Raw genomic sequence first — 21,652 nt, forward strand, 5'->3', positions numbered from 1 at the left:
GGAAGGAGTGGATGTTGTTATTCCGGTTGAGTCGGTTAAACAAGTAAACGATAGGTTCGCTAACACTTTATACGGGTATTTCTTGGGTAAACGTTTGGCGTTTCCTGTTGTGGAATATTTTGCTAAAAATAGTTGGGCGAAATATGGTCTAAATCGATTAATGATGAATGCGAAGGGATTTTTCTTTTTTAAGTTCAACTCAAAGAACGGATTGGAAAAACTATTGGAAGATGGCCCATGGATGATTCGGAACGTCCCTATTATCTTGAATGAATGGTCTCCATCGGTGAGTTTAGTTAAAGAAGATATTAAGACTATTCCAGTGTGGGTGAAGATGCACGATGTAGCTTTAGCGGCCTTTACTGAAGATGGTCTGAGTTTGTTAGCTTCTAAAGTGGGTGATCCGAAGATGGTAGACTCATACACGGCTTCTATGTGTGCTGAATCATGGGGTAGGAGCAGTTTTGCTAGAGCCCTTATTGAGGTTCACGCTGACTGTGATCTAAAAAAGAATGTCAAGGTTGCGATCCCGGGGTTGGAAGGTAATGGTTTCATGACGACTGAGGTTAAAATAGAGTATGACTGGGAACCAATTAGGTGTGCTGGGTGCTGTGTCTTTGGGCATGATGACAAATCCTGCCCGAAGAACCCGATAAAGGTGGCTGATGAGGGTATTAAGACGGATGCAGATGGCTTTCGGGATTTTAAAGGGAAGAACAAGAAAGGCGGCCAGAATGGAATCCAGATTAATAATAAGAAGACGAAGATGGTTTACCGTCCGGTTATTAAAAACCAAGCTAAACCCCAAGCGGATAGGGCTTCTTCGTCTACGGCCAAGGTTCAGGTTTCAAACTCCTTTGATGCGCTGCGGGATGAGGAGGAGGGTAATATAGGCGATGTTCCTAACTGTCACACCCCCAAATCCACACGCGGAGTATCACCGCTTGGGAGCGTGACTGACCAGGATCAAGCCACCAATCATATTGAACATGTAATTAATATTAAGTAAAATAAATGTAAACCATCCATTCAATATGATAGGTGTTCAAAACATAACCATAGTTTCAAAGTGTAGCGGAAGCATAGTAAATAAACCAACAGTAGTTAATAGTTTCAAATGTCATAATAGTTCAATCGTAGAAACCACGATCCTTGCCCACAACGACCCGCTTCTCCAGTGCAAGCTCCAAGTACCTAACGATCTGCAAGGCATGTAACAGAATAATCAACAAACTAGTTGAGCGAGTTCACAGTAAGTAAATGCGTAATAGTAAGTAACGGGTGGCTCTACAGGGCCAATAGTAAGTTATACAGGTGGGGGCTTCCCATGTTATGTGACCACTAGACTATTCGTATTATCCCTGTTCTTCGTCCGAGAACAGTAGCGCGTATGGGGTGTACGTGGGTTTCACGTACGTATCCTTTGTACCGAGGATAGAAGTAAGTAATGCGTACACGTAGGTTTTACGTGCGTGCCTGACATCCGAGGCAGTAATGGCATATGACCACGTAGGTGTTATCCAACCTACGGAACCACGTAGGTGTTATCCCAACCTACGGAACCGTCCTGACATCCGAGGACCATGATAGGTGATAGTCTAGGAAAAGCGTTTGTACGTTATAAGTCAATTGAAACCTTTAACCCATTCCCACGACCCGGGAATCCCATGCCTTAGTAGGAGTGTGAACTCACCTTGGTTTGCTCGGTATGCTAGGTTATGCACTCACAAGTAATTAATCACGTCCTATTGTATGCACGTATAACAAATCAGTTCATGTTCGCAATGATACGCATGCAATCTAATGTCACATAGTGCTTGATAGCCAACATCATGCATCAATCATGTATCACATAACAGTCAGTTTGCATATCGGCACAACACGTATCATTTCACATTTAATCATCAACTAGTGTACACGAATACAAATGTTAACATTCATCACCAAGCATGGCATGCCAAATAAATCAAGCATACATTCCATCATTCAAAGTATGTTCATAACCATATATCTTTCGATCCACCCTTATCTTTCGGTCAACAGTTATCACAGTTATCTTTCGGACCAAATGTTATGTTTCGAACCTAATGTCATCTTTCGACCAACTGTCATCTTTCGGTCAACCTAATTATGTTTCGGTCAATGCTATCCTTCGGTCAACACTACTATGGCTCGAAGGACAAGTATCTTTCGGTCTCAACAACTATGTTTCAACTAGCAAGTATCTTTCGGTAAATATCAGTTACATTTACTCAAAGTTTCCAAGTTTATCCGTGATTATCAATTAACACAAATTCCAGTATTCGGTTACAATCACATAGCAGTTTCCAATTAACACCAACCCACAAATCAATTAACCCAATTATCGACTAAACATGGTATTTTATCAAGAACCCTTATAAACCCTAACAACATTCTTGTCGATTCACATGATCATTACACTTAGATATGATCATCCAATTTAACATAACAACATAATCGAACCGGCTGCAATCCACTATCATGCAAATTCTATTAGAACAACATCAAAACTTCAAGTATAGACAACCAATCATACTAACTGAACCGTTCGGATACATCACATACATGATCGATTAAACAGATTAACATCATACAAACAATCCGGCCGATTAAGCAAATCTGATTATATGTCCGGCTGATCAATCAACCTTGTTCGGCCGACTACATCTAATAAGCTCATGTCCGATTCGCACATTCATACTCGATAAATCAAAAACACATAATCACAAATCAATATAGACACTAACCGAAAATCTGGATTACGGAATGAAATCCTTCGAACAGGGAATGGGTCTGCTATGCCGTCACACACACACAAGGGAACTAGGGTTTTTGGAAGTAACTATCGGTTTACATGCATTCACGTATATAAACGTATCACAGGAATGGGCCAAGCCCATTAGAAAGACTGGGCCGAAAGATGTCGAAGGATATGTTTCGTGATCCTTCGGGCCGAAAGATGTCGAAGGATCCTATCTTTGCTCGAAGGGTATGTTTCGAGATCCTTCGAACCTAAGGTTATCTTTCGTGATCCTTCGATCTGTATGTCATGTTTCGTGATCTAGACTAAGCGTTTTAATAATAATTCTAATATTATTTTCTACCACAGCAAGTAATCACATATAGGCAAAACGACAATACGTTTCATTAAAACACAACGCGTACAATTTCAAGTCCACAATCCAAACAACTAAACAGTCAAAGTCAACGCGCATCTAATGCGAAAGTGAAAGTCAGAAACTCGAGTTGTCACATTATCCCCAACTTAAAAGAAATTTCGTCCCGAAATTTGGTACGCACTCACTGAGGAAGCTAGGTAAGTTACATCGTTCACTGGTTTTCCTGGGGTGTCACATCATCCCCCCGTTGATTTGGAATTTCGTCCCGAAATTCAGTAGTAGTAGCTTCAGCCTCAAAAGTGGATGCATTGGTTTCGAATAACTGGGGATACTTTTCTTTCATCTGGTCTTCGCGTTCCCAGGTATACTCTGGGCCACGCTGGGAGTTCCAACGAACTCGAACAAGAGGGATTCTCTTGTGCTTGAGGACCTTAACATCCCGGTCCGTGATTTCAACTGGTTCCTCGACGAACTGCAACCGCTCGTCGATATTGAGTTCCTTAAAAGGAACTATAAGGGTCTCATCTGATAGGCATTTCTTCAGATTCGACACGTGAAATACATTGTGAACTGCACCGAGTTCAGCTGGTAGGTTTAATCTGTAGGCTACTTTGCCAATCTTTTCTAAGATTTCGAATGGTCCGACGTACCGCGGATTCAGTTTGCCTCGTTTACCAAATCGAACCACACCCTTCCAGGGTGAAACTTTCAATAAAACCCGGTCCCCGACCTCAAATTCCAATGGCTTTCTACGCTTGTCCGCGTAGGCTTTCTGACGGTCGCGTGCTGCCGCCATGCGTTGTCGTATCTGCGCAATCTTTTCTGTGGCGTCCACTACAATCTCTGGACCCGTAATTTGACTATCCCCCACCTCTGCCCAACAGAGAGGTGACCGGCATTTACGTCCGTACAATGCCTCGAATGGAGCGGCTTGAATGCTGGTATGATAGCTGTTATTGTATGAAAACTCCACTAAAGGGAGGTGCTTTTCCCAGCCGTTGCCGAAATCGATGACACACGCTCGAAGCATGTCTTCTAGAGTTTGGATAGTTCGCTCAGACTGCCCATCCGTCTGAGGATGATATGCTGTGCTCATGTCTAATCGTGAGCCGAAGGATTTGTGCATCGCTTGCCAAAGCTCTGACGTGAATCGTGCATCGCGATCCGAAATAATAGAGGTGGGCACTCCGTGCCTCGAAACAACTTCTTTCAAGTAGATGTCTGCTAGGGTAGAAAACTTATCCGTTTCTTTGATAGCCAAGAAGTGAGCAGACTTTGTGAGTCGATCAACGATCACCCAAATTGTATCGTTCCCACGCTGAGATCTAGGTAGACCTGTAACAAAATCCATGGAAATTTCTTCCCATTTCCATTGCGGTATCTTAGGCTGCTGAAGTAGACCAGCTGGTTTCTGATATTCAACCTTGACTCTCGCACAGGTTAAGCATTTTCCAACGTACGTAGCGATGTGGGCTTTCATACTAGGCCACCAATAAGTAGTGCTGATGTCGTGGTACATTTTATCCGACCCTGGATGTACCAAATAGCGAGACTTGTGAGCTTCATCCATTACAAGTTCGCGTAAACCGCCATAAAGTGGGACCCAAATACGCCCCGTTACATAGTAGGCGCCGTCTTCCTTTTGTTCCATGCGTTGCCTTGAGCCGCGTAAGGCTTCAGCTTTGACGTTTTCGGGTTTCAGTGCTTCTAACTGAGCAGCTCGTATCTGTGCAGGAAGACTGGACTGAATAGTAAGCTGTAGCGCTCGCACGCGCTTAGGTAGAGTGTCTTTCCGACTGAGGGCATCAGCCACAACATTGGCCTTGCCTGGATGATACTTGATGGCGCATTCATAGTCGTTTAGAAGTTCAACCCATCTCCGTTGACGCATATTCAAATCCTTTTGCTTAAGAATATGCTCGAGACTCCTGTGATCGGTGTAAATCGTGCACTTGGTACCGTACAGGTAGTGTCGCCATATCTTAAGCGCGAAAACAACAGTTCCCAGCTCTAAATCGTGCGTCGTGTAGTTCCGTTCATGAACCTTGAGTTGCCGCGAAGCGTAGGCAATAACTTTATCCCGCTGCATCAATACACAACCAAGCCCCTGTATCGATGCGTCACAATAAACCACGAAGTCATCCGTGCCCTCTGGCAATGAGAGAATAGGTGCGCTGCAAAGCCTATCCTTTAAGTACTGAAAAGCGGTCTCTTGCGTATTACCCCATCTGTAAACGACACCTTTCTGTGTTAGCATAGTAAGTGGTTGCGCGATTCTTGAGAAGTCTTTAATAAATCGCCTGTAGTAACCCGCCAAACCCAAGAATTGGCGTATTTCTGTCGGTGTACGTGGTGCTGGCCAGTTTCTGATCGAATCAACCTTGGATGGATCGACATGAATCCCATTCTTGTTCACCACATGGCCTAAGAAGTGGACTTCACGAAGCCAGAAGTCGCATTTTGAAAACTTTGCGTACAATTGCTCTTTTCGAAGAAGTTCCAAGATAAGACGTAAGTGCTGCTCGTGCTCCTCCTGACTCTTGGAGTAAATCAAAATGTCGTCGATGAAAACGATAACAAACTTATCAAGATAAGGTTTGCACACCCTGTTCATAAGATCCATGAAGACTGCAGGCGCGTTCGTAAGCCCGAATGGCATGACAAGAAACTCGTAATGACCGTAGCGAGTTCTGAAAGCGGTTTTGGAGACGTCCTCATCCCGGACTCTCAGCTGATGATACCCTGACCTTAAATCAATCTTGGAATAGTAACACGACCCTTGCAACTGGTCGAATAGGTCATCTATGCGCGGAAGAGGATAACGGTTCTTCACCGTCACCTTATTGAGTTCGCGGTAGTCGATGCACATCCTGAACGTACCGTCTTTCTTCTTCACAAATAACACTGGAGCTCCCCAAGGCGAAGAGCTTGGACGAATAAAGCCCTTTTCCAAGAGCTCTTGTAGCTGCTTCGACAGTTCTTCCAGTTCGGTTGGAGCTAAACGATACGGTGCGCGGGCTATTGGTGCTGCTCCAGGAGCTAACTCAATCTGAAACTCGACTTAACGATGAGGAGGTAAACCAGGTAAATCTTCAGGAAACACTTGAGGAAAATCACGCACAACTGGTATATCCTCCAGCTTCTTTTCCTTTGCTGATGCGTCAGTGACAAGTGCCAGAATGGCAGTATGTCCCTTTCGTAAACATTTCTGCGCCTTTAAGAAAGAGATGATGCCAACCACAGCACCACTCTTGTCACCTTGTACTTCGAGAGGTTCTTGACTGGAGCGAGGAATACGAATAACTTTTTCTTTGCATAAGATCTCCGCGTGATGTTGGGATAACCAATCCATACCGATGACGACGTCGAAACTACCCAAAACTATGGGGATGAGATCGATCGAGAAAGTCTGACCCGCTAGAACAATACTACAACCCTTGACTACCTGTGCGGCTTCTACACTTTTACCATTGGCTAGTTCTACGGCGTGTTTGGTGTCTAGGGGTGTTGGTGTACGTTTTAATAATTTACTCATTTTCAATGACATATAGCTTGTATCAGCACCCGAATCAAATAAGACAGTAACATAAATATCGTCGAGAAGAAACTTACCCATAACCACATTGGGATCATTCACTGCGTCACCCCGACCTAGCACAAAAGCACGACCCCGAGCTTCGTTGCCATTGTTGTTGTTGTTTCCCCCGTTATTGTTGTTATTGTTCCCGTTGCCCTGATTGTTGTTGTTGTTCTGGTTCCTGTTTAGCTGAGGGCAGTGTCTCTTGATGTGACCTTCAGCACCACAATTATAGCACCCCTTGTTGCCCTGTTGCTGATTCTGCTGTGCCGGTGGCTGCTGCTGATCCTGATTCGCAGGACGAGGGCTTCTACAGTCTTTGGCCTCGTGACCCATCTTGAGCCATCTTTGACAACGGCCCTTGTTACACTGGCCGTTGTGATGCTTGTTGCAGTTGTTGCACTTTGGAAGATTTCCGCGATATCCACCCTGCCTGTGGCTACCTGATGACTGCTGGTTAGGGCTTTGATAGCTGCCAGTCTTTCGCTGCTGATTCTGGGACTGAACCGAAACTGATGCTTTGCTTGAATCCCCCTCCCATTTCCTCTTGTTGTCACTGAGGGTAACGGAAGTAGCTGAAGGAGTGACTGTAGCAGTAGCGCTGACGCGCTTAGGCAGTTTATTCTGATCCACTGCCTGATCGGTGATGCGATGAGCGAGACGCTGGATTTCCTGGATGTTGTTGAGGTTAGCCGAGGTAACGTGGCTCTGTATTTCTGGTGCCAAACCTTTGAGATACAACTCAATACGCTTGTATGGAGGGTCCACCATAGTTGGACATAACACAGCCAACTCATTTGATCTCTTGGTGTAAGCTTCGATTTCCGAACCAACCATTTTCAAGTTATACAACTCGTCCTCCAACTTGTGAATGTCTTCTCTAGTGCAGTATTCCCTCTTGATCAGTTCTTTGAAATCATTCCAGGGTGTGGCGTTAGCAGCTGCCAACCCTAAGATCTGCACTTGTGCGTTCCACCAAGTGAGCGCAATCCCTTCAAGTGTGCCAGTGGCGAACTTCACCCTGCGAGCCTCAGGGCATTCACACATTTCGAAAACCGACTCGAGCTTTTCAAACCAGTGGAGGAGTCCAACTGCTCCCTCCGTGCCACTGAACGAGCTAGGACGACAATCCATGAAATTCTTGAAGGTGCACCCAGGTTGTTGCTGAGCGGGTTGACCTATTGTGTACGAATAGGGCAAAGTTAAGTACGAGAATTAATGTAGGATCTAAAGATCCTAGTGTCTATACTGCAGGGTATACTACCTGCTTGGGCGGCTGCAACTGCCGCAGCAACGAGAGCCTCTAGCTGGGCTTGAGTCATGTTAATTCGTGCGGCCATTGATCTTCACATCAAAGGCAACATAAGTGAGAAAGGTTCGCGAATAGTGCGATGACAGAAGAGTGTAAGCACATAAGTATTCTCATGCAATGACAAGTTGTGAGCAAAGTAATGTAAGCATACTACGAGCAAAGTTCTATGCAAATTCTAGCATGTAGGCAATAAACATAAACCTTATTACCTAGGAAGTTGAGTCTTGCACGTGGAGCGAAGCGTCGTTGTGGATCGTTGAGAGCACTGTTCTGGTTATAGTCTGGTTTTAATAAAAACGTTTTTTTTTTTCCATATTAAAACCAAGTTCTCTATAACCAATGGCTCTGATACCAATCTGTCACACCCCCAAATCCACACGCGGAGTATCACCGCTTGGGAGCGTGACTGACCAGGATCAAGCCACCAATCATATTGAACATGTAATTAATATTAAGTAAAATAAATGTAAACCATCCATTCAATACGATAGGTGTTCAAAACATAACCATAGTTTCAAAGTGTAGCGGAAGCATAGTAAATAAACCAACAGTAGTTAATAGTTTCAAATGTCATAATAGTTCAATCGTAGAAACCACGATCCTTGCCCACAACGACCCGCTTCTCCAGTGCAAGCTCCAAGTACCTAACGATCTGCAAGGCATGTAACAGAATAATCAACAAACTAGTTGAGCGAGTTCACAGTAAGTAAATGCGTAATAGTAAGTAACGGGTGGCTCTACAGGGCCAATAGTAAGTTATACAGGTGGGGGCTTCCCATGTTATGTGACCACTAGACTATTCGTATTATCCCTGTTCTTCGTCCGAGAACAGTAGCGCGTATGGGGTGTACGTGGGTTTCACGTACGTATCCTTTGTACCGAGGATAGAAGTAAGTAATGCGTACACGTAGGTTTTACGTGCGTGCCTGACATCCGAGGCAGTAATGGCATATGACCACGTAGGTGTTATCCAACCTACGGAACCACGTAGGTGTTATCCCAACCTACGGAACCGTCCTGACATCCGAGGACCATGATAGGTGATAGTCTAGGAAAAGCGTTTGTACGTTATAAGTCAATTGAAACCTTTAACCCATTCCCACGACCCGGGAATCCCATGCCTTAGTAGGAGTGTGAACTCACCTTGGTTTGCTCGGTATGCTAGGTTATGCACTCACAAGTAATTAATCACGTCCTATTGTATGCACGTATAACAAATCAGTTCATGTTCGCAATGATACGCATGCAATCTAATGTCACATAGTGCTTGATAGCCAACATCATGCATCAATCATGTATCACATAACAGTCAGTTTGCATATCGGCACAACACGTATCATTTCACATTTAATCATCAACTAGTGTACACGAATACAAATGTTAACATTCATCACCAAGCATGGCATGCCAAATAAATCAAGCATACATTCCATCATTCAAAGTATGTTCATAACCATATATCTTTCGATCCACCCTTATCTTTCGGTCAACAGTTATCACAGTTATCTTTCGGACCAAATGTTATGTTTCGAACCTAATGTCATCTTTCGACCAACTGTCATCTTTCGGTCAACCTAATTATGTTTCGGTCAATGCTATCCTTCGGTCAACACTACTATGGCTCGAAGGACAAGTATCTTTCGGTCTCAACAACTATGTTTCAACTAGCAAGTATCTTTCGGTAAATATCAGTTACATTTACTCAAAGTTTCCAAGTTTATCCGTGATTATCAATTAACACAAATTCCAGTATTCGGTTACAATCACATAGCAGTTTCCAATTAACACCAACCCACAAATCAATTAACCCAATTATCGACTAAACATGGTATTTTATCAAGAACCCTTATAAACCCTAACAACATTCTTGTCGATTCACATGATCATTACACTTAGATATGATCATCCAATTTAACATAACAACATAATCGAACCGGCTCCAATCCACTATCATGCAAATTCTATTAGAACAACATCAAAACTTCAAGTATAGACAACCAATCATACTAACTGAACCGTTCGGATACATCACATACATGATCGATTAAACAGATTAACATCATACAAACAATCCGGCCGATTAAGCAAATCTGATTATATGTCCGGCTGATCAATCAACCATGTTCGGCCGACTACATCTAATAAGCTCATGTCCGATTCGCACATTCATACTCGATAAATCAAAAACACATAATCACAAATCAATATAGACACTAACCGAAAATCTGGATTACGGAATGAAATCCTTCGAACAGGGAATGGGTCTGCTATGCCGTCACACACACACAAGGGAACTAGGGTTTTTGGAAGTAACTATCGGTTTACATGCATTCACGTATATAAACGTATCACAGGAATGGGCCAAGCCCATTAGAAAGACTGGGCCGAAAGATGTCGAAGGATATGTTTCGTGATCCTTCGGGCCGAAAGATGTCGAAGGATCCTATCTTTGCTCGAAGGGTATGTTTCGAGATCCTTCGAACCTAAGGTTATCTTTCGTGATCCTTCGATCTGTATGTCATGTTTCGTGATCTAGACTAAGCGTTTTAATAATAATTCTAATATTATTTTCTACCACAGCAAGTAATCACATATAGGCAAAACGACAATACGTTTCATTAAAACACAACGCGTACAATTTCAAGTCCACAATCCAAACAACTAAACAGTCAAAGTCAACGCGCATCTAATGCGAAAGTGAAAGTCAGAAACTCGAGTTCTCACACTAACGATAATCCACCCAACTATGGGGACCCGAGTAAACAAAGCAATAAAGGGCAAAAACATTGTAATGCCCCTAAATTTAAAATCATTAACCACTAGAAAACCCTAATTAAGACACCCAAGTAATTCTGCACCAACCCTAAAATTTTCAGAATCATCAGAATCAGGATCAGGGTCCCTAAAACTCAGGGGGGGTAAAACCTAGTTGACGATTATCTTCATAAAAACGTTGTCTAAATGCTATTGGCCGAATCGTCGACTCAGCAAGCCTAGTTAGGGACGTGGCTACCTATAGAAAATAGGTTACCCCTCGCGTAGCGCGACGACCATAGGGGGTACCCCTCGCGCTACGCGACAGGGTCAAATTTCGGGTATAAATAGAGGAGTCTGGGACTTGAAATTGGGCACTTGAACGACGAGAAAACTCTCTCTGTAGGCTGAGATATCGTCGAAACAGTCCAACAACACACACCGATCTCGAATCGCTGCCGCAATCAGGGTAATAACTCGATCGCTATTACGATTCAACATCCGATCGATTATAACTATCCGACGATTGTCCGAGTGCTGCTCAAAATTGAGCTTATACTTTATTGTTCATCGTGATTTCGACTTGAATATTTGAGTGCTGTTCTAATTCGGACTATGCTCTGTTATTCGTTGTGAATCCGATCGAATTATTAAGTATTATACTTTGTCGTTTGTCGATAATTCGATAAATGAGTTGAAGTATTGCACTTGTTAATTGTTGTGAAGGTTTAATCTCGTGAGTTATCGTCAAAGCTGTATTAGTTAATTACCTAGTTGTGTGCAAATTAGGTTAAGAGGATAATCAGTAAGCTAAACTCTGTCCGTATGAATCTACAATTGGAAACAAGGTAGCATCACTTGGAAATTTTAAGGTACGGATAGGTTCCTTCCTTTCGATCTATGTTGTTTGTATAAAAGATCCCTTCTTTCGATTTATGTCGTTTGAATATAAGAATTCCGTATTAAGATTAAGTTATAAGTTATAAGTTCTGGATGGATAGAATTCCTTTCTATCGATTTATGTCCGTTGGGTACGGGTAGAATCCTTTCTTTCAATTTATGTCGTTTTGATACAAGTATGTCATTCTTGATTATAAATTCCATATTAAGATTAAGTTATAAATTCCGTACGGGTAGATTCCTTTCTTTCGATTTCTGTCAATTCTGATATATCGTACGGGTAGAATCCTTTCTTTCGATTTATGTCGTTTTTATAAGAATCCCTTATTTCGATTTATGTCGTTTTTATAAGAACCCTTTCTGTCGATTTATGTCCGTTGGGTACGGATAGAATCCCTTTCTTTTGATTGATGTCGTTCCTGAATTTAAGTTTCCATATTAAGATTAAGTTATGAAATAAGTTATAGATTCCGTATTAAGATTAAGTTATGAAATAAGTTATAGATTCCGTATTAAGATTAAGTTATGAAATAAGTTATAGACTCCGTATTAAGATTTAGTTATGAAACATGTGTTGAAAGTTACAAACGTTTTGAAAAGGTTTTGTTTTACATCAGTTATTTAGAAAATGGTTTATTTTATACAAGTTTCATTTCCTACTCTAGTGGTTCCTTATTAACGAGTCAAGGTTTTATCTTGTTTCGTTTAATAAACCACATTTTGGGGACGAAATTGTCAAGATAGGATTGATAACCATACCTTGATGACTGGTTCCACTCTTATATTTTCAATCTCGCCAAAGATTCGTATTTTACAAGTTACAAGTTAAATATCTTAAGACTTATAAGTTACTTGAAAATAAGTTACAAGTTTAATATGATATATAAGTATTATGTTACTCAAGTCAAATTGTTTTAAATTACTATGTCTTGTTTTTAAAAAAAACTCCTCACGGCTTTGATTATCGATTCATTTGACAGACCGTTCGATTCCTATTCTAATCATTTAGTTTCATGTCATGCGATAGTTTTTCTGTTAAGTTGTACTCATTATCGCATGTTCCAATATATGTTCCGTTCTGTTCTGAAAATAAGTTTTATAAGTTATGTGAATAAGACCATTTGTACTCTGATACCCTGAGTATCGCTTCTCGTGGAGTGTCCCACGAGCATGTTGTTGTGGCATCAACATCATGTGCTCCATCCGTGACGGAGAGATCAGTTCACGGCGTCTCTTAAGTACAAGTGTGGTACATAAGGCTATTAGGAGGCGTATGGATCGATCCTAGGATTTAAGTATAAGTATAAGGAGGTGGATAACGGGTATGCCAATTCGCCATCTCATGTGATAATTATGCAGGAGTAGCTACCTGTGTATTGTCACGTTTTAAGTTTGCTCATGGGTACATCCGTAAGATATGATTATGAAATTAAGTTATTTGCATCGTCAAGTTCCATCCGGTTATCAAAATAAAATAAGCTTTTGTTTTCCTCTATCCGCACACTGGGCAAAACTTTCGAAATTTTGCTCAGACGTACGTTTTTTGTTGTTGTTGTTTTCTTCTTTATGTCAGGTTATCAAGACAAGCTGGGACAGAAAATGGAAGAGTGCTCGAGTGTTTAGAAAAGACGGTAGAAATAATTATAATGGATTAGATATCCTTCATTAAGCTGTAAAGCCTTGTAATACATTTAAGTATAAATGGAATTATGTTTTTGATCTGACTACTGTTATAGTGACACGCCGGCCCGTTCCGGGACGGGGTGTTACAAACATGATATCCTATCGGATGAGGTTTCGCTAGATGATCTACTTTCGGATATTCCAAAGTACATGGATGGAAGAAAGGAAGGTAAAAAATCTGAGGGTGCAAGCACACCCGGTCAAGAGGTTTCCAATGGTTAGTATCGGTGCGTGGAATATAAGGGGTCTGAACCACTCCCTTAAACAAAAGGAGGTTCGGCAGATTATCAATGATAATCATCTTCAAGTTTGTGCGATTATGGAGACTCATGTGGATATTTCAAACGTTTCAGATGTTTGTAGGAAGGTATGTAATAATTGGCAATGGTATTCTAATGCTAGTAATTGCTTGGGTGGAACCCGAATAATGGTTGGGTAGGATGATCACAAAGTGGATGTTATGATTCTTGCTCAAACAAATCAGGTGATTCCCACGCAGATTATATTTAAGCTGGATAAGAAATCGTTTTTTTGCTCTTTTGTGTATGCGGAAAATCACTACAAAGAGAGGCGTAAGTTATGGGATGATCTATGTGGCCATCATTCTTTTATGCGAAGTAAGCCATGGGTGTTAATGGGTGATTTTAACGCCACTCTAGCCTTTGATGATACTTATACGGGTTCTTCTATGACAAATATTGGGACAAGAGAATTCAAAGACTGTGTAAATGAGATTGATGTGTTTGATATTAATAGCTCGGGGTTTCACTACACGTGGACGAACAAACAGAGGAATGGTAATACAATCTTTAGGAAACTTGACCGTGTGTTAGTGAATGTGCAATTCACGGATGTATTTCCGAATTCGGGGGCCCGATTCTTGCCTTTCAGAATCTCGGATCATACTCCATGTGTTCTTACTCTCCCAAATGTGCAACGAGACAAAGCGAAACCTTTTAAATTTGTTAATTTAATTGCTGATAAAAGGGGCTTTCTTGAAGATGTTAAACGGGCTTGGGAAACGGAATGTTCGGGGCATACCATGTATAAAGTGGTGTCGAAGCTTAAGCTTTTAAAGAGTCCGTTAAGGAAACTTCTTTATAGCCAAGGCAATCTGCATAAGAACGTGGTAAAGCTGAGGAAGCGGTTGGAGGAGTGCCAGATGGAGTTGGTAACGGACCCGGGTAATGATGAGTTATTGTTGAATCATGAAAAGGTTCTACAGATGTATAAGGAGGCTGTTCGGGATGAAGCATCCTTTTTGCAACAGAAATCGAAGGTTGACTGGCTATCTTTGGGAGACTCTAACACAAGTTACTTTCCTAATGTTGTTAAAGCTAAGAATCATCGAAGTCGGATTTCCACAATTCGCAACGCTGCGGGGCAATTTTTTGAAGGTAGTGAAGTGCCACAAGTTTTAGTAGATCATTATATGGAGTTCTTTGGTACTACAGCTGATACAACGATTCAGCCGTCGCCAGAATTATTTCATCAGAAGCTTTCGGTGGAAACCACTGACTTTATGGTTCGTAATGTGACAGATGAGGAAATTAAGAATGTGATGTTCTCTATTACGGGTAACAAAGCGCCAGGCCCGGATGGTTATATGTCTGTCTTTTTCAAAAAGTCTTGGCATATTGTTGGTGAGGAGGTGTGTAAAGCGATTAGGGAGTTTTTTAACAACGGTAGGCTTCTTCAGCAGCTGAACCATACGGTGCTATCATTAATTCCGAAGGTATCAACTCCGGCTCTCGTAACTGATTTTAGACCTATTTCGTGCTGTAATACTCTTTACAAGTGCATCAGTAAGATCATCTCTAACCGAATTAAGGAAGGATTGGGGGATATTGTGAGTATAAACCAATCGGCCTTTGTTCCGAGTAGAAGAATTTCTGATAATATCCTGTTGACTCAGGAGCTTATGCATAATTATCATCGCAATATAGGTCCTCCTAGATGTGCGCTTAAGGTGGATATCCAAAAGGCTTATGATACGGTTGAATGGAAATTCCTAGAAGAAGCGTTAGTGGGGTTTGGGTTTCATTCGAAAATGGTGACATGGGTTATGGCGTGTGTCTCTTCCACATCGTTTTCTATAGCGATTAATGGAAATATGCACGGGTACTTTAAAGGAAGACACGGTCTGCGTCAGGGTGACCCTATGTCGCCTTATCTTTTTACATTGGTGATGGAGGTACTGACCTTGGTTCTTCAGAAGCAGGTTATGGAATCAATGGATTTTAGGTTTCATGCTAAATGTGAAAAGCAAAGAATTATTAATCTCTGTTTCGCGGATGACTTATTTTTGTTTGCTCGAGGGGACCCGAAATCGGCTAGGGTGATTATGGACTCGCTGGATAAATTCAAGAATATGTCTGGTCTTGTCCCTAGTTTGCTAAAGAGTACGGTTTTCTTCGGTAACGTGGCTAGTTCTGTGAAAGCTCGTATTCTAGCTATTATGCCATTTGAGGAAGGGGTTCTCCCAGTGAAGTATCTTGGTGTTCCGCTTATCTCGTCTCGCCTCTATTACAAAGATTGTAAAGTTTTGGTGGATAGAATGGAAGTTAGAATTACTGATTGGAAAAATAAGAGTTTATCTTTTGCGGGCAGGTTACAGCTTATTCGATCGGTTCTATCTTCGTTGCATGTGTATTGGGCTTCGGTTTTCATTCTCCCTAAATGTATCATCAATGATTTGGAGGATCGCATGCGGAGGTTCCTTTGGGCTCAAGGAAATGGCATTAAAGGTAAAGCGAAGGTTAACTGGAAAATAGTTTGTTTGCCAAGAACAGAAGGGGGGTTGGGCATCCGTAGGATCGGGGATATGAATAAAGCTCTAATGGTGGCACACATTTGGAGTCTGCTTACGAACCGGGAATCGCTATGGGTCAAGTGGATTCATGCATACCGTATTCGCGAGAGAAATTTTTAGGAGGTTCCAGTAAAAAATAACATAACCTGGAGTTGGCGAAAGATGCTAGGGCTAAGACAGAGTATACGAAATAATATATGGGTGAAACTTGGGGATGGGGCAAACACATGTGCTTGGTTTGATAAATGGGATGCAATGTGTCCGCTTGGTAGTTTTATTTCTCCTAGAACCATTGCTAATGCGGGTTTTAATATGAGCTCTTGTGTAGCTGATGTTTGTATTAATGGCGAATGGGTGTGGCCGGAGGCTTGGTTTACTCGGTTTCCGGGTTTGCTCGATATGCAGGTACCGGAATTAAACACAAATGATCATGACAGTTTGGTTTGGTGTACAAATGGCGGCCGAAAAACTGATTTTAGTACGTCAACGCCGTGGGATGATGTGAGGCATTCGCATAATGAGGTTCAATGGGCAAGTATAGTATGGTTTCCGCAAGCTATACCTCGCCACTCTTTTCTCTTATGGTTGCTTGTTCTTCGAAAATTGAAAACCCATGATGTCATGAGTCGATGGAACTCGGGCAATATGAATCTTAACCTGTTATGCTGCTCGTTGTGTTCAAGGGGGCCTGACTCGCATGAGCACTTGTTTTTTGAGTGTGATGAAGCCAAGAATATTTGGTATGGGGTTCGGGAAAAAGCTGGCATGGGCGCTATTCAAAATTCATGGAATGACATCTTTGAATATCTATTAAGTATAGCTAACTCAAAAAAGGCGGCAAATGTCATTGCGAAGCTGGTTGTTGGTGCAACAGTCTACTTTGTTTGGGAGGAACGGAATAGAAGATTATTCACACCGAAAAGGAGAACGAAAGAACAGCTTACCGAGGTCGTTTTGTTTACGGTCCGAATGAAGCTACACACTATGAGGTTTCGGTATTCTGTCCACACGGAGCATGTCTTGCAGGAGTGGAGCTTACCTCGAGGGTTGCTTGTTGCGGATGATGACTGCGGCTGATTAGTTGTTTGCGTTATATTGTTTTAGAGTTGAAAGACTCGAGTTGTACTGATAGTGTGATATCTAGTTTGTGTCGCTTGTTTTACTCTTGTATGGCATGTCATACTTGAGAACTGGAGGTGTTTTTTGCCTTCACTTGGTTTTATTTGGTTTGGTGGTAATAAAATTAACCGGGGTAACCCTTTACCCAAAAAAAAAACAATCCTAACACTAAAGCATATCAACATGATCCGGTTTCATAAAGATTCAACCGGTTATATGTTCAATCCTATCAATAATTTATGATAACCGAACAACAAAAATCAATAACATATCCGATCGGCTAGAACATTATCACATGATCAACAATCCGAAACATATAGCATGGCAGTCGATTATCAATACACTATCAATTAACATCATAATCAATCATGCTATCAAGAACCCTAGATTATCATACAAGATTATTTTTTTTTAAATGCAACCTAGTCTACTATACATCATACAAGATTATTACATCACACATAAAATAATATCATCAATCATTCCACACTAACCGATTGGGGATAGATGATCCGTACAACGAACAAGAAAATCTTCGAGGTGATGGCCGTCGGGTTTGAGCGTGAGAGAGAGAGAGAGAGAGGAGAGCTAGGGTTTTTGTGTATAGAGTGTTTAGCAAACAAATGGAGAACCACTCCCTCATGGTGTGTGTTTGTACGTATAAGAGAAGTGGGCCGGCCCTTAATTGGGCTGCCATTGATCCGAATGCAAGCTATACGGCCCAAAGGGGCTTGTGCGATCGATTATGTGTTGTGCGTTTCAGTTCATTTATATACATACATACATTACACATTGCACATAACATTCATTACTCGCAATAGTTCACATAATCACATATCATAATGTCATAACATTCAATAAGTCAATCAAGTTCACATACGTTACTTACATCACAAGGACGGGTTCGAAAACACGAGTTGTCACACATTGGCTCTGATACCAACTTTTCTGTCACACCCCGACCACGTAAAACAACAAAACGTGGCGGAAACGTCGGGGAGTGTTGTAACAGAATCATTGTTTCATAACCATGGAATAAATTGTTTCATTTTATTAAATCAAGTGAGTTGCAATGTCTTAGCAATAAAGAAACATAACATAATTAACTAGTCTTGCATCTTTTAATGTCACTAAGGCCTCGTCCATTCCTATGTGAGCATACACCAACATCATCATCATATAACACCAACTACTGTACCTGAAACACATGTGAAAATACGTCAGCATAAAAATGTTGGCGAGTACATAGGTTTTATAAAAAAAAAAAAACAGGATTCATGACTTAGGTTAAGAAAATGTTTAACCAAAAACTTGTCATAAATCCAGTTTAAGTGTTTGCTTTTATAAAACGTTTGAAAATGATGATAGATAGGTATAGTTAAAAAGAATGATGTAAGGTTAAGTGAATAACCAAGTAAAAAGGAGTTTGTATAAAACAAACTGTTTTGTAAAACAATGTCTTGTGAAATATATGTTATTTGTGTAAAAATGTATAAGTCCAAATGAATGATTTAAATAACGCTACGCCATGTAATATAATACAAGCATTTATATATAGGAAGTACCAGCGGCGTATCCACCATGCTTGCATCACATTACACACGTCTCGTTACTCAAATCACTTACCCACATAAACCACCAATGTAAAATTGCCCATGTCTAAACCGTTGTCAAATGTCAATCAAGTAATGTGTAAACAAAATGTCATGTATGGCAAGTGAAATATGTAATAACCAAACCATAGGTAAGAATGCACAAACAATGTACTAAGTATGCGACGGATGGACATACATAGCATGATACAAAGCATAAAATGTCTTGTAAAACGATGTACTAAGTATGCACACAACGGGCATACATAGCATGTGATGTGAAATGTACTAAGTATGATTAACATACATAGCATGTGATGTAAAATGTACTAAGTATGATGAACATACATAGCATGAAATGTAAAATGTACTAAGTATGATGAACATACATAGCATGAAATGTTATGTAAAACGATGTACTAAGTATGCACACAATGGGCATACATAGCTAAAACATAATAAAATCATGTACTAATAGTGTACTAGTGAACATAGCAAGTATATGATATAAAAGCATGAAATCATGAAAGTAACAAGTAGGCACATGTGTTTCACCCCAAAATGTTTGGAAAACAGTAAAAGAGGGGTCTATGTACTCACTTGAGGGTGCTTAGAAGTCTTGACTAGCAACCAAGCAAAGCTAGAGGGATCACGGAAATCAAACGGCACCTAATATAGGTAACTACATTAATAACCGGACCTAACTCGGAAGATCGGATAGTATGAGGTTTCGTAAACCAAATGACTATTGGAGCTCATATGATGTGGTCTAACAAAGCCTACATACTAAAATGAAACCTAACCTAAGTGCTTACGACCCATTACGACCCGTTTAGGTAGCTTATGCTACTTTAACGCGTCGTTCGCGTAAAATGCGTTCGGAATGCCTAACTAGTCCTATGACAAGCAAGATATGCCTTAACATGTTTAATATGGTTGCCAAAACAGTTTATATGTCAAAAGTTACGTTACATAGGCTTAAAATGAATTTTAGCGCAAAAAGGGCATTTTGGTAATTTACCTAAGGCATAAGAACTACTTATCATACAACTACTTAAACGACGTGACCATAAGGTATAACCTCGGAAGGTTATTCCCTATACAACTATGGTCACCTAAAGTGTTTGGTCGGATCCTAATGATCGACCAAATGGGTCGGGTTCGAAAGTATAAGCGATTGATTAGATCGCTTACCTTTACGACCCTAAACAAGCACAATTCTAAAAGCGACGAGCTAAACAGGCTAGAACATGTTTAGTAAAGTTAGAAAACAGGTTTGGTATCAAAACAAACGGTTTTGATACCCTAGAGTAGTTTGGTTACAAAATACGCGAGGAAACGCATTTTGGCCGAAACTACGACTCGTCACTGAGCCTAGATAACGTGGTAATCAATGGGTATAGTCACTAGGGACTATAACCATCGTGATTACGCTCACGTTATGAAGTTCAAACGAACTTCGCGTTGACCATAAACTGGTCAATGAAGAAAGTCAAACGCATTTTGACTTTAACGCTAAAACGAATGACAAACGCGAAGAATACTTATAGAAGGTCCCAGCAAGTTTGATTTTCCAAGTATTCTCAGGTATGAGGTGATGGAACACCCCAACTTAGAGAAATCTCAGAAATCAAGTGGGGAAAGAATGAAGTGGGTTGGGTTTATATAGGCATGGCACAACCGTTAGGATCGTTCATCGCGAAACGTGCTTCGATCTCGGCCGTACACATGGGCCCATTGTTTTGGGAAACCTTGGGCACCCATAGATTCAGCCCATGGATGGAAAATACCATTTACAAGTGGTTTTGAAGTGATTAACAGCTGTAAACAGCTGTTTGCAACAAAAATGCAGGTCTGGGGAGGCCACGCGGCCCACGTCAGGATACACACAAATCTCAGGCGGGCCGCCTGGGCTTGTCTGATCAGCACAAACTTTCAGAAATGACAGTTTTAGTCCCTGTTGCATATTTAAGCCATTTCCAACACTTCTAAGGCCCGTAAAGCCAATTTTAAGGCCCTAAAATAATGCCTAAACATTGTGGACATGAAACATGCCCAAAAATATGCCGGAGGTTGGTTCGTTTGGCCGTACGATCGCGATGTTCGCTTAATTACGACGGAATGCGCATAAGCGCGAAAGATGATCCAAAATACGCGACGAATGGATTTTTCTCATGCCAAACACAAATAAAATATTTTAAGGCTTGCATAAATTTTTGGATGTCCGGATGTATTCAGAACGTAAGTTATGCGCGAAAATGCAAACTTATGCACTTTTTGACGCTTTTAGTCCATGAATGAGCATAAAGTTTATTTTAGCACACCGAACACCTCAAAGACTATTTCTAAGCTATGTGAAGGATATTTAGGGTGTGTTTAACTTATGATCATGTTCCGGAATGTTCGTTACAGTTTAAATTGGCATACTTTCGTAGTTTGTCGAATTTAGTCCCCGTAAGCGAATAAACTTGATTTCGGCATACCAAACCTTCCAAAACTTATTTCTAAGTTATGTAAAGGTTATTTAAGGTATGTTAAGCCTATGTCACTATTCCAGAGTGTTTGTTGCATTAAACTGGTTATATTTACGCATCAGTGCGCTTATAACCCTCCAGAAAGCGATTTAGAGCCCGAAATCGAACAAGAGTTGATATGTACGAATGATACACATGTTTATACAAATCCCAAGTATGAAATACAATATTACATTGGTTTGGTATTTGTTTGATGGTTGAAGTGACACAGGTGTCACAAAAAGGATCG

The 21,652-nt window shown here is 41.0% G+C and overlaps 1 protein-coding gene across 1 annotated transcript; it reads left to right on the forward strand.

Moving 5' to 3' along the window:
• Positions 1-16,340: 16,340 nt before the first annotated feature.
• Positions 16,341-17,255, forward strand: LOC110914503. Its single transcript, XM_022159292.1, has one exon. It carries the CDS (start codon positions 16,341-16,343, stop codon positions 17,253-17,255), a length of 915 nt encoding a protein of 304 aa, XP_022014984.1.
• Positions 17,256-21,652: the final 4,397 nt, after the last annotated feature.

Source organism: Helianthus annuus, chromosome 15 (assembly GCF_002127325.2).
Source record: "Helianthus annuus cultivar XRQ/B chromosome 15, HanXRQr2.0-SUNRISE, whole genome shotgun sequence".
Taxonomy (NCBI): domain Eukaryota; kingdom Viridiplantae; phylum Streptophyta; class Magnoliopsida; order Asterales; family Asteraceae; genus Helianthus; species Helianthus annuus.

Bases quoted from the DNA above. Each gene is read 5' to 3' on its own strand.
- LOC110914503 (XM_022159292.1), top strand. From the start codon at position 16,341: ATGCTAGGGCTAAGACAGAGTATACGAAATAATATATGGGTGAAACTT.